Source organism: Erigeron canadensis, chromosome 7 (assembly GCF_010389155.1).
Source record: "Erigeron canadensis isolate Cc75 chromosome 7, C_canadensis_v1, whole genome shotgun sequence".
Lineage (NCBI taxonomy): Eukaryota > Viridiplantae > Streptophyta > Magnoliopsida > Asterales > Asteraceae > Erigeron > Erigeron canadensis.
The window spans coordinates 38,492,318-38,505,406 of NC_057767.1; the positions used below are offsets into that span (position 1 = coordinate 38,492,318).

General features: G+C 32.8%; 1 protein-coding gene and 1 long non-coding RNA gene across 2 annotated transcripts; one reads left to right on the forward strand and one right to left on the reverse strand.

The window, feature by feature from the left end:
• The first annotated feature begins 7,622 nt into the window (after positions 1-7,622).
• On the forward strand, positions 7,623-9,665 carry LOC122609506 (receptor-like protein 43). Its single transcript, XM_043782546.1, has 2 exons — positions 7,623-8,506; positions 8,653-9,665. The coding sequence occupies exons 1-2, from the start codon at positions 7,623-7,625 to the stop codon at positions 9,446-9,448; spliced, it is 1,680 nt and encodes a 559-aa protein (XP_043638481.1). The 3' UTR covers positions 9,449-9,665.
• A 2,292-nt stretch (positions 9,666-11,957) lies between these two features.
• On the reverse strand, positions 11,958-13,072 carry LOC122606474. Its single transcript, XR_006324913.1, has 2 exons — positions 12,759-13,072; positions 11,958-12,276 (listed from the first exon to the last, which is right to left on the reverse strand). It is a non-coding gene; the product is annotated as an uncharacterized LOC122606474 (long non-coding RNA).
• Positions 13,073-13,089: the final 17 nt, after the last annotated feature.

The window sequence follows — 13,089 nt, forward strand, 5'->3', positions numbered from 1 at the left end:
GATTACGTAAAAACAACTACATTGATTAGATTCATTCAGACATTTCATCAAACAGTTAATGAGCATCCATTCAAAGACAAGATGACAACTTATATCAAAAAGGTCTAAACAACTGTCTAGGATTATAATGTTTTTGCATATCAAAAAGGTGCAAATTAATTACATGAAAAGTATTCGCAGAAAGATGTCTCAAGCTAAGCTTTTATTGTTATTTTTTCCATCTCGATCTTTTGGTGTCTTGGCTCTTTATATGCATTATCTGGGGAATGGAAGGATGTTTTTCCAGTAACAGAACATATGTAAATATATTGGACATAGTTTTTTCTTGCTTGATCTTGAAAAATCTAAAATTGTTTTTTATTATTAAAAAAAAAAGAAGAAGAAGAAGAAGAAAATATTACCGGTTTAATTTCCATGGTATCCAATTCATTGATTTGCTTTATGCCACATACCTCTTCTATCAAAGCTCATAACGCATAGGTTAAACTAGGGGTGTTAGAAAATAACCAAACCCAAATAATCGACCCGACCTGAATGAGTTTGGATGAAACGGGTTAGGTTATTTGGTTTGTGGGTCGTCATTTGGGTCAACCCGAATAACCCAAACCTTAATTGGTTTGGGTTGTGGGTAAAATTTTTATAACTTGGGTCAACCCAAATAATCCAAATAAGATGTGTTTATATATATATACACACACTAATAGAACACATTAAATTTATTTAAAGTATATATTTTTTGAATATTAAATTTTTATTTATAAACAAAATCAGGATCATCCAAAGTTAAATAATAATAGATGTTTAAAAATACACTAATAAAAGATGATAACAATACGAATACAAGAAGAGACATATATTGTCATAATTTGTTTATTTAATATCATTAGTTTTTATATTTTTATATAGTTTATAATTTTTTTGTTTTGTCTATGACTTTTATTCTAATAATACAATTATTTTTTCATGCAAGAATTCCAAAAACGCACAATCAAAAGCGTTTGGATATAATGAACTTAATCAATATAAGTATCACTGTTATTCAAGTTTTCGAAATTGAAATTATATTATTGCAATGTTGCGTAATTAATGCATGTAAGTTCAATCAAATTTTATTTGGGTTACTGATATCGCCTATTTTGTATATATTTATTTATGCGATATTGTTTCATTTATTTATTTTATGTTTGTATTATCGTCAATTTTATAGACTTTTATACTTAATATGTGATTTATATGATTATAGGTTTACAAGATAAAAGTTGACGAAAATGTATTCAATAAAGATTAATTATGAAGAAATTGAAGAGTAGAGCTGTAAGCCCGAAGAACATGATACATTTATCCATTTGAAGACATTGGACCAAGTGAACTATATGGAAAATTTTATTCCAACAGAATATTTGGTTTCGGCTAGACATAATATATTATGGAACAACAAAGTATAATATTAGAAGAGTAAATGGTGGTGTCGTGGTCTTCTCCAGCCGAAAAGAAGAAAAGAAAGAAGTGGGTTTGAGCCCTTTTGTTTGTTCATTGACTTGCCAAAGAAATTAAAAGAAGAATGGGCCAAAGCCCTTTGTTTTGCGAAGGAGTTCTGCGAGCAGCAGGTAAAAGGCCCACATGGCCATACACCGACCTCAATTCCTATATATTGATTTGAAGGGAATTAATGAAGGTGTGCTCTTGGTAAGGAATTTTGGTACGTAAGAGTTTTTTTTAGTTTTTAGGGATCATAATATTCGTAAAGGTCGGTTTGTAAGGGAATTGGAGGAGATGTACGTGGGATTGAAGGCGCATCAAGTTAGCAAGTGGAGCCGCCGAATATTCAGAACAAAATTAATTGGTGTTTTGGTATTGGTTTCGCGAAATTGCAGCTACAATTCGAGATCACAGCCACAAATTCTAAAATCAATCCTTAACAGTGTTCGATTTCTCAATTAATTTCTTTAGCATGAGTTAAAAATTGTTGCAAAGTGTAACCTATTATCCAACCAACTTATCACTTAAAATCTCTTCTATGTTTGATACCACTTCTAAAACCAATTAGATTTTCCAATTGGAATTCCTCCATGTCCTATAAGTTGTAAGTCGGTTAAATTAGTGACATAAGTCTTAATGATGTGGGTCTTGAGGCAATTTATATAACTCTAACAAAATAAAATTTAATAAGTTTAACTGTGTAAATTTACACAATAGTAGGGCATAGTTGTCAAAAGCAAAGGCGAACTCAAAGCGCAAAGACCCTAAATGGGGCGAAGGCGAAAGGCGCAATAAAAGCGCACGCCCGGGAAAAAAAAGCGCACCAAAGTAAAAACCAAACCAAATGCCTTTCAAATTAGCAAATTCCAGCTAAATAACACATAATGCATTAAGCCATAAAAGTTCAAGACAAATTGTTAACACAGAAAGTTCATAACCATTGACAAAACTTAATTAGAACCACGAACTATGCCTTGCCATCATCGTTAAATGTGTCGAGCTCTTCTTCCTCAGAATCATCAGTTAAGCATACATAAGTTGTAGGTCTTGATGATGAAGGGTTTTATGGAAAATAATAAATAGACAGGATAAAATTAAACAATAGTAGTTTAATGCTATTAAATCGCTTCTTGTTAACCAAAGGATTTTATGAAAAATAGTAGTTAGCCGCCTAAATTGTTGTTGGGCCTGGGCCTAGGTTTTTAGGCGGCAAAGTGTTGCCTCGCCATCGCCTTGCGCCTAGGCGGCCTAGGCGCACACCTTTAACAACACTGTTGTAGGGGTAAAAAACAACTCTTCACAAATGTCTCTAGTGGTGTCTTGTACACAGTTGACAGCTTTATACGTTAGAATAAATACAACAGCATAAACAAGAAAGAACAATGAGCACCACTACTAATGCCTATGAGGACTGAGCAGGAGACCTTTGGAAGCTAACGACACAAAGTCTGTTGCTACAACTTTGCTAAATGCATTTATGGATACGGAAATAATTTGACTTTTACATAGAAAAGCATAAGCTAGGTCCCTAGTCTATAGCCCAAACATGAGACTGCATTCTGTTCCTCCATGGTCTACGTAAGTTTTCTTGTAGATGTTTTCATGAATATAACCTCATTTAATGCTTTAAACAAACTCAACTGGAATATCTTCAAATCCAAAGAAACACTAAAACATAACTAAAAATTAATAAAATATGATAGCACAAGCTAACTAATCTGCATAAATCAATCTAGAAAAAAAAACGTTAAGTACTTGGTTATAACAAAATAACTTTTGTAGAGACTCGCATAAAATTTATACAAAAGAAAATCATTATAAAAAAAACACTTTTGTTGAGACTCGCATAAAATTTATACAATACAATATCATTATTAAAAAATAAAATAAAAAACTTTTGTTGAGACTCACATAAAATTTATACAAAACAAAATTATTACATTCTGTTGAGACTCACAAAAACAGGTTTGTCAAGATTAAAACTTTACCATAAGATTGTTTAGATGGAAAGGCTAAAAGTGGATACTAATAAACTTTTGTCGATTTAAACTTTACTATAAAAAAGTAATTATATTACAAAACAATACACGTAGATAATCTAAAGGTAGCAAAATGGCCTAGGCAGGATATAGGTCAAAGGGGTTCTTGTAAAAACAGGTGTAAAGTTTATGGGTTGAAGCGGGTCAGGTTGAGATGACCTGAATTGCTTTTTGTGGAGAGGTTTTTAATCGTCTTTAACACATTATTTAATCGTAGAATTTTAAAGACTCAAACTTGCGGTTACACGTTTTAACACAAACCCATTTCCCAACACGCCACTATTTTAACCACCTCTGGCTTTCCTAAGGCTTACCTATATACCCAGTCATATCTAACGCCGACAACATAAAATGAAAATATACTTTAATAGAACACAGATTCATGGTTCTTTTACTTGCTTTATACCAAGAAGTTTTCAGTTTCTACCACTAAAGAATGTATCACTTTGAATCATATACTTCCTTAAATCAAAATTTAGAAGTTACTATACGTAGAAATGCTCCTAGTATCATGTATGTACTAATAATGCTTGACAAAGTATCTAATACCTGACAATATGAGTTTGTGCTGCCTTCTCAAGATTGTGTTCACTTAAACTAAGACATCTTACTTTATTAGTATCCACTTTTAGCCTTTCCATCTAAACCATCCTTTCCCTTTCCAGCATGTATGTCGATTGAACTCTTGTATTCAGTAGCTGTCAATTTCAATATCTTCATCATCATTGTCGTTGTCTCAATCATCATCGTGGAAGAACAAAGTTATTTGCGACTTGCGGAGGAACCCACAAGACCTTTCTATTAAATGAAGTTGATATAAGAAGGTGATATTAGCGTTAGAAACTTCAGCTGGTTACATCAACGGTAGATGGGAGTTGTTGTCAATCTTAAACGGGTCAAATAAATAAGCTTATAAAGTTATGGGTCAAGTTGGTGAATATAAGATTGTACCAACCCGTTATAACTTATAGTAATTGTGAAATTAATAGGCATACCATTTGGAAAATTTAGCAGCCTGCACCATATGGAAAATTAACTAAACTTGACAGCATGGCAGGATATCAAAATTTTCAATTGTTCAGCCATTCATGATGTTCTGCAGATCTTTCTCAACTCGTCCTTACAACCTTGAGGCTGCGCATGACAACTTGCTGTTAACTATCCCCTTTCTAGAAATTAGATCATGAACCAAAAGAAACTGAGATATAAATCTTCAATTCTTCAGATTAATTGCTTATAAATCTGATTTAGAAATCCTTATTAAAATACAGGCATCATTAAGAGGTGAACCATTTTTAGATAACCAGATTCGAGCACATCTACCTGATTGAATATAAAATACGAAAGATACAGTCTTAATTGAGTAACACAGTATTAGACAACACACCTCTTGAATGTCTCCCACATATGATCACTCTGGTGACCAAATAATGTTGTTATATAGGATCTGTCTACTTCCTTCCACATATTGACTCTTCGGTCATATTAACCAAAAAACAAATCTGGAGTACCTTGTCTAAAGGTCAAGCAAGAGATTGGTCTTTTATGGCAAGGAAAAGCCTGCAAACATATAAGAACATATATTCAAGTGAAATGATAACAACAGTAACTTCTTGACCACAAATGACAAAGCTAAAGTGTTAGGTGACTTGGAAATCATTATCCACTGATGATCCATCTTATATCTATAATCACACGGTTACTCATATAGAAAGATGGCCTATTTCCAATTAGTAATTGTGTCAATTTCATTCCAATTATGTGAAAACAGAAGAATCTTACTTATAGTTCATATAGATATATATAAACCTAAATTAAGTACATATAAACATAAATTGTCTATTTACTATGGATAACAATAATTTAATATACCTCATGATTGTTGTGACTGGTAAAAAAAATGAAAATATGTTGCTATTCTCGTAATTTATAGTTCTTACAAACACAATTTGTACCTCAGCAGGAGGCTTCTTTAAACACAATGAAACAAATTCTTTCATAGGACGGGGAAAGTGTTCGTCTAACTGCAAGAAAAGCGTTTCAAAATATCAAAATTCGAATCTAAGATAACTCTGACTAAATCAAGCAAAATGAATGAATGTCATTTAAATATATTATTAAGATATAAAGTTAAAAAAGGGTTGCATAACCGAATATAAAGGGAAGTATATGATTAAACAATTGTTTAATTATATACATTAAAATCACCTTCGGTTAATGCATAACATTGTTTCAAACATATACATTGAAATCACCCGAGGAGAAACTTAGAGTACAAAATATTAACTAAGAGTTAAATAAATAAGGATGTATTCATCAGACATATATATGGCTTTTTTAGCTTTCCTAACATTTTGCTTTTAGAAACTTCCTGAAATTATAAAACTAATAAATACACGTTCAGAAAATCATTGAAAAAGGTAACTATTAGTGATATTATGAAATATATTAGATAAGTTTAACTTAGAAATCAAAGTAGCAGGACGAGATGAATCAGTATGCAATATAAAAGCAGATGGTTATTCTTAAAGCTACAACACAAACTCAAAGAAAGAATAAGCTCGCATACCTATCGCAAAAGTCCTTGGTAGAGATATTGACCATCAGGCCCTGGCTTCTATCCACAATATGCTTACAAATTTCCTCTAGTACAGACCTCTCTTTGGATATGATGAGTCCATTGAAACAACCCTCCGTATAGCGGGATTTATAGATTTGACGCAAAGTAGTGCACACTTATTGGGCATTCTCGAGTATGTCAGGCACACCAATTCTAGAGATTATATTTGCCATTACATTTGATTAAAGACCCAACCATTTTCCTTAGACATCAATTAATCGCCATTTTTTCGACAATAGATAGTCCTTTAGCCATCAATTCTTCACATCCCTATAACAAAGGAAATACAAATCATTAATATGCCTAGATTATTTATCCTTCCAGAAATCAAACAAAAGCATAATCTAGATTATTTTTCTACTTTGAACTGCTAATCTTCTTTCTAGCCATTATCTCAATCAATCCCTAATTTTCAACGACTAATCAAAAAAATCACACATAATTGCTTACACATAACATATCAGATTATAACATATATATAGATATAGATACGAACTTCCCCTACATCGGTTAGATATTCTGATGAAAAGTGGTAGATTTTGATCATGAGAAAATGGGGGATGTAAGAAATATAATTCGATGAATTAGTTTCTAGAGTAAAAAGAGGGCTTAGTTATTGTGAATAACCGTTCCTCACATTAAAATTTCATAGTTTGAATGCATGGCCCATTATCATAACCGCTACTTTACCAATAACCGTATGACCATTCAAGGTAGAAAAACGCCACATAGGATTTCAGCCCTTTTTTTGCATAGTTAGAGAGGCCACATAGGATAGTTTTAGAAAAACCTAAGTAGGGATTTATATAGTGTATAGATTAGTTGCTTAATTATAAGACTATATACTATACAATTATTATTATGAATTCTATTTATTTTATAATTGTTAATTTTATTTGTCTTGTTATGTCTAGCTAAATCTTTTATCATCTACTTAGATGAAGTGATACAATAAATCATGGTTGCACACTATTTTTATAATTCTTAGTCGATTTGATTTAACGTTGTGTCGAGATCTTAGCTTATTAATTCTTTGTTATTTAACTCTTAATTGCTGATAGTTTTTGCATGATCTTAGTGGTAACTAGGTTGTGTAGAAGTTATTTTGATTGCTTGGTTAGAAGCGATTGTTTCTATGACGGGTACGGTAGAAAGTAATTAATAGTTAATAAGAGTTAACGGGTTAATGGTTGGGTACAATCAATAGACACAATTGTTATCTAAATAACCAAAACAATTAGTTGACTAGGAAAGTTATGAAAGGCGTCTTGGGGTACCGGTCTTAGTAATGGAACTAGTTAATTAAGAGGATTGAATAAAGTAACGAACTTGACGGGTACGGGGTGAGTCTTTGTTTAGTTCTCGGTTATTAATTAACATATTTGAATTGGTTCTTCAATTAAGTGCAACCTGAAATTATAGTGTCATGGAGTCAAAAAGTCTTCCAGCTGCAGAAACTACAGCTTCTTGATTTATCCGTTAATATGAATCTTTTTGGTTCTTTACCGGATTTTCCCATTAATGGGTCGCTTCGAAGTTTGGTACTCAGTAACACAAACTTTTCTGGCGGGATATCTGACACTATTGGAAATCTAAAGAATCTATCGAGAATTGAGCTGCCAAAGAGTAATTTCAGTGGACAGATACCGAAGTCTATGGAAAAACTCACCCGATTGGCGTACCTAGATCTGTCATCAAACAACTTTAGTGGCGAAATCCCATCATTTCAGATGTGCAAGAATCTTACCCATGTTGACCTATCAAGGAATGGTTTATCCGGTACGATCCCTTCTGTTCACTTTCAAGATCTTCAAAGTCTTGTTTATGTTGATTTAAGGTTCAATGCTTTTAATGGAAGCATACCTCCATCTTTGTTTTCTCTGCAACAAGTTCAAAAGATACAGCTTTCCAATAACAATTTTGATGGTTTAATTCCTAACTTTTCTAATCCGTCTGCATCTTTATTGGATACACTTGATTTAAGAAGTAACAGACTGGACGGAGAAATTCCAAAATCTTTGTTTGAACTTGGAAAGCTAAGTATCTTGTTATTATCATTAAATAAACTAAGTGGAAGCATAAGAACCATAGATTTTCAGGGTCGCTTGACCAACCTAACGACTCTCGATCTTTCATTCAATAATTTATCCATTGTTACAACCGCAAATCTCACGCTAGTGAATCGCCTTCCAAACTTTTCTTCCTTAAAGTTGGCTTCTTGCAATCTTCAAATGTTCCCTAATCTAAGAAACCAATCGAGATTGATAAATCTTGATCTTTCTAACAACAAAATTGAAGGAGAGATACCAAGCTGGATATGGAGAATTGGAAACGGAGACCTTTCCTATCTGAACCTTTCTAATAACCGGTTAACTGGTATCCAAGAGCCATATCATTTTCCTGATCTTTTGGTACTCGACTTGCATTCCAATCTTCTCAGTGGGGTGATTCCGGTTCCTCCACAAACGGCCAACTTCATTGACTATTGCGTGTTCTTGTTCTGAGATCCAACAGGTTACATGGAAACGTGAATTGTGCTGAAAACCAACAGAATAATTGGTCAAAGCTTCAGATTCTAGACATCGCTTCCAACAATTTAAGTGGTAAAGTTCCCACTGAAAGTTTCTCGCACTGGGCAGCTATGATGACTGATGATCTATCAAGCAAGAAGCACCTTAGTTTCAGGGTGTTACCGCTTACTGAGTTCTACTATCAAGATACGGTGCAAGTCACCATGAAAGGACACGAGTTGGAGCTAGTCAAAATCCTGACCATCTTCACATCCATTGATATCTCAAGTAACCATTTTTCAGGGGAAATTCCAACCACAATTGGAAGACTCGGAGCACTTTATCTTCTCAATGTATCAAATAATGAGTTCACTGGCCCGATCCCATCATATATGGGGAATTTGAGTAAGCTAGAATCATTAGATATGTCACGAAACAGATTAACCGGAGAGATCCCACACACACTCTCAAGTCTTACATTCCTTTCTTCCCTTAACTTGTCATTCAATCAGTTAACTGGAAGAATCCCAACAGGCAGCCAATTTCAGACCTTTGAAAACAATTCTTACTTAGGAAACAAGGGATTATGCGGGTTTCCATTGAACATAACTTGTACTAGTTCAATCCTACCCATACCCATATACCCAAAAAGCTCCCAGGAATCTAAAAAAGGGAATGATTGGCTGACCGTGTTCCATGGAATGGGAGCTGGGGCAGGAACATCGATTGTTCTAGCCGTTTTGTATTCGATATACAAGAGAAATACTGGTAGAAGCAGACAAACAAACTTGTCAAGATGATCTCTCTCGCTCTAGGTATGTCATGTGTTTTCTGGATGTTAATTGTCATACGTTGGCTTATGTATGTTACATTTTCGATACACCACATTAGCTTTTTCAGCAATTTCTGCATAAATATTTGTATCTTTTTGTTAAAATATTGAAATTTGTTAATTAGCCTTCAATATTCCTTGAACATCACCACCACCCATTTGTAAGTTGTATAAACCTGATATGCAATCAAGGGGTTCGTTTTCTCAACATTGTACTGTTATGCTTCAACTAAAACCAAATTTCTGATTACGTAAAAACAACTACATTGATTAGATTCATTCAGACATTTCACCAAACAGTTACCGAGCATTCATTCAAAGACAAGATGGCAACTTATATCAAAAAGGTCTAAACAACTGTCTAAGTGAACTTAATTTGCACTTTTTTTTACTAGATAAATTTACGATTATAATGTTTTTGCATATCAAAAAGGTGCAAATTAAGTTCATGAAAAGTATTCGCAGAAATGTGTCTCAAAATAAGCTTTTATTTGTTATTTTTTTCATCTCGATCTTTTGGCGCCCTTGGCTCTTTATATGCATTATCTGGGGAATGGAAGGATGGTTTTCCAGTAACAGAACATATGTAAATATATTGGACATAGTTTTTTCTTGCTTGATCTTGAAAAATCTAAAATTGTTTTTTATTATTAAAAAAAAAAGAAGAAGAAGAAAATATTACCGGTTTAATTTCCATGGTATCCAATTCATTGATCTGCTTTATGACACATACCTCTTCTATCAAAGCTCATAACTCATAGGTTATACCTTTTCATTTGTTTATTGTCAACCATTTTGGCATTTTGCGTATAATTTATTTTTTTTGACAGGTATACATCATTCAACTATTTTCATCTATTTAATTGCTATCAATGTTGCTTTAACACGATTAAAATTTAAAAGTATGCCATTTTCAATTAACTTTTTTTTGTTAATATATTGTTTGTGTATGGATTGGAACTATTTATTGTTCACTTGTTCAGCAACATATTTTTATCATTTGGTTAACTGTTTTCAATCATATATTTTCCTTCTCTTATTTTACAAATAAAATTGATAAATGCCATTAATTTTGTGGGTCTGCAAGCATATTTACAACTGACATATTACATGATCACGATTGATGGTGATTTTTTTCTTTATTTGAACGACGACTAAAACTAAAGAATGAGCTATCAAATAATTTAAACATGTTTTTAGACCTATATTTTAAACATAAACATACATATCATTATTTTTTATCCATTTTATAAACATAAACATACATATCATTATTTTTTATACATCTCATTTTTAGATGATTATATTTTGTATTTTCAAAAAACAACTGGGTTGGATCAGTGGTTGGAGTTCATACCTCTGGAAACAGAGGTCATGGGTTCGATCCTCATGCCCCTCATACACCGTGGAAGACGGCATTGGGAGTCACTTTTTTTATTTGGTATTCTTAGTTGCCTGATTCAATGCAGAACATCAGGATATTTGGTGATGTTCTTTGGCCTGCATGGTTTACTTGCAAACGTTTCATAAAGTGTTTTTATTTTTTTTTTATTTTTTTTATTGTTATTATTATTGAGATGGAAGACGTTAGACATTCCACTGTAAATGCTCTGATAACATTTAATAGTGTATAAGATGATTGTGTTTAGTTATTATACATCCTTTTAAAATTTTCCTTCTTTTTAGTTTTCAAACAAAATGATAAAAGCTTTTCACCTATAGAATACCATAAATTTTTTTGAAAACACATGATAGAAGGGGTTTTCTATTTACTAAAACGAAAATGCTAAAAAAATGATTAAAAACCTATAAAATGCAGTCAAAGGTAGAAATTACTATCGTCATTTTCTCCCCTGGTAAGAAGGTATTCTCGTTTGGTCATCCATCTATAAAAATGATTGTTGATCGTTTCTTAGCACACAAAATCCTCTACCAAATTTAAGCACCTCTCAACTTGTTCGTAATGCCAATATCCACGAACTCAATCGACAACTCACATGTATGAGTAGTCAATCGGAGGTAGAGAAGAACAAAAGTGAGCAACTTAGTAATATAAGGCAAGTAGGACAAGATAATCATTGGTGGGAAGCTTCTATTGAGAGCCTATAATTAGAAGAGCTCGAGCAGTTGAAGGTGGGAATGCGGATGCTCAAAAAGAACATTGAAGAGCAAAAGAAGAGGCATATGGCATAACCAGCAAACTAAAATAGCCACTTACTTGAATTGGCTTGAGCGACTGATCGATGGCTTTTTTCTTATCATTGTCAGATTGAACTCAGAAAGATACCTGTAATGATCTTCTTTCTTGCAGCCATTCAAAACCCATAAAGAAATTATTAAAGCAAAATAAGGATAACAGGGACATTCCAATAAGCATTTAATCACCTACCGTAGCAGAGCACATTTAAACAACAGGAGAGTTACAGTCAAGTAATTTATACTCCTAGTAATCTCAGTTTCTTGTTTAGATCATGCCATAACACAAAGAGATACTCTTTATTAACTATCCAATACTAAAATCACATTCATATCGTTTTCACAAATTTCAGTTTCAAAGGGAATAGAAGTGCACGTTGGCAATTACATATATTCAAAAGAAAGAAAAGACTAAAGAATGCTCTAGACAGCATAAAAATATAACTTCCATAGCCTGATTGTTCTTGATTAACTTTCACCTCTATCATTTGGCTTATATAATTATACATCCAAGTGTTCTGATGTTAAATTGATGTCTTTAGCATATAACTGGGTTCGTGATGTTGATCTGGAACATCAATTAATAGGACTTGTATCAACCTGCAAATATAGAGTATAATGGATAAGAGCGAATTTTGAATCTTTTAGCAACTTTACACATATGTATAAGAAACTTGTCATTGTACATTATTGATGGACACTTTTTTCTTTATTCTATAAGTAAAGTCTTTTCTGACTATAAAGTGGATAAGTAGTTTACTGGTAAAGATGTATTTCTATCGCATTTGTGTTGTTCAACGTTTACTTCATTTAATTTGGACAGCGTTTGGAACAACAGTTTGTGCACGTGCTTAATTCATCAAGGGAGTTTAGCATCTCTGCTGGGTCAACATTGATGTCAACTCATTCTCACTAACAATTTTTTGTAGAGGAAGGCTACCCACACCCAGAATTACCATTTTTTGAGTTTTTGACTGGTTAGCCAAAACGCAAATACAAAATACTATACATTTTCGATGGCGAGAAGAGTGTCATTATCCATAACGGAAACATAATCAAATTCATTATCTAAATTGATGTACCTTATAAGAATCCGATGATGATGTCGGCGCATGTTGTTGTAATCGGTAATAAAGAGAGGGCTATCGATCATTGATTTCCATGCTTTTGAAACCGATCTGAATTTAGCCGCAGGAAGCCTTTTCACGATTTCTCTTTGCATTTCATACGGAATGTTTTTTGATGTCCCGATTTTGTTTTCATTTCTCTTTGATTTTATTTTGATTTTGCATTTCACACGAATCCGATATCACATTTTTTTCCATTTGATCTGATTTTGTATGTTATCAATTTTTAGGGTTTTAGATTTCGAATTTGGGTTTTAGGGATTTGGGATTCTAACTTGCAGTCTGT

Coding starts and splice junctions, on each gene's coding strand:
- LOC122609506 (XM_043782546.1), top strand. CDS start 7,623: ATGAATCTTTTTGGTTCTTTACCGGATTTTCCCATTAATGGGTCGCTT. Junction 8,507..8,652: donor CTGAACCTTTCTAATAACCG/GTTAACTGGTAT, acceptor GAGATCCAACAG/GTTACATGGAAACGTGAATT.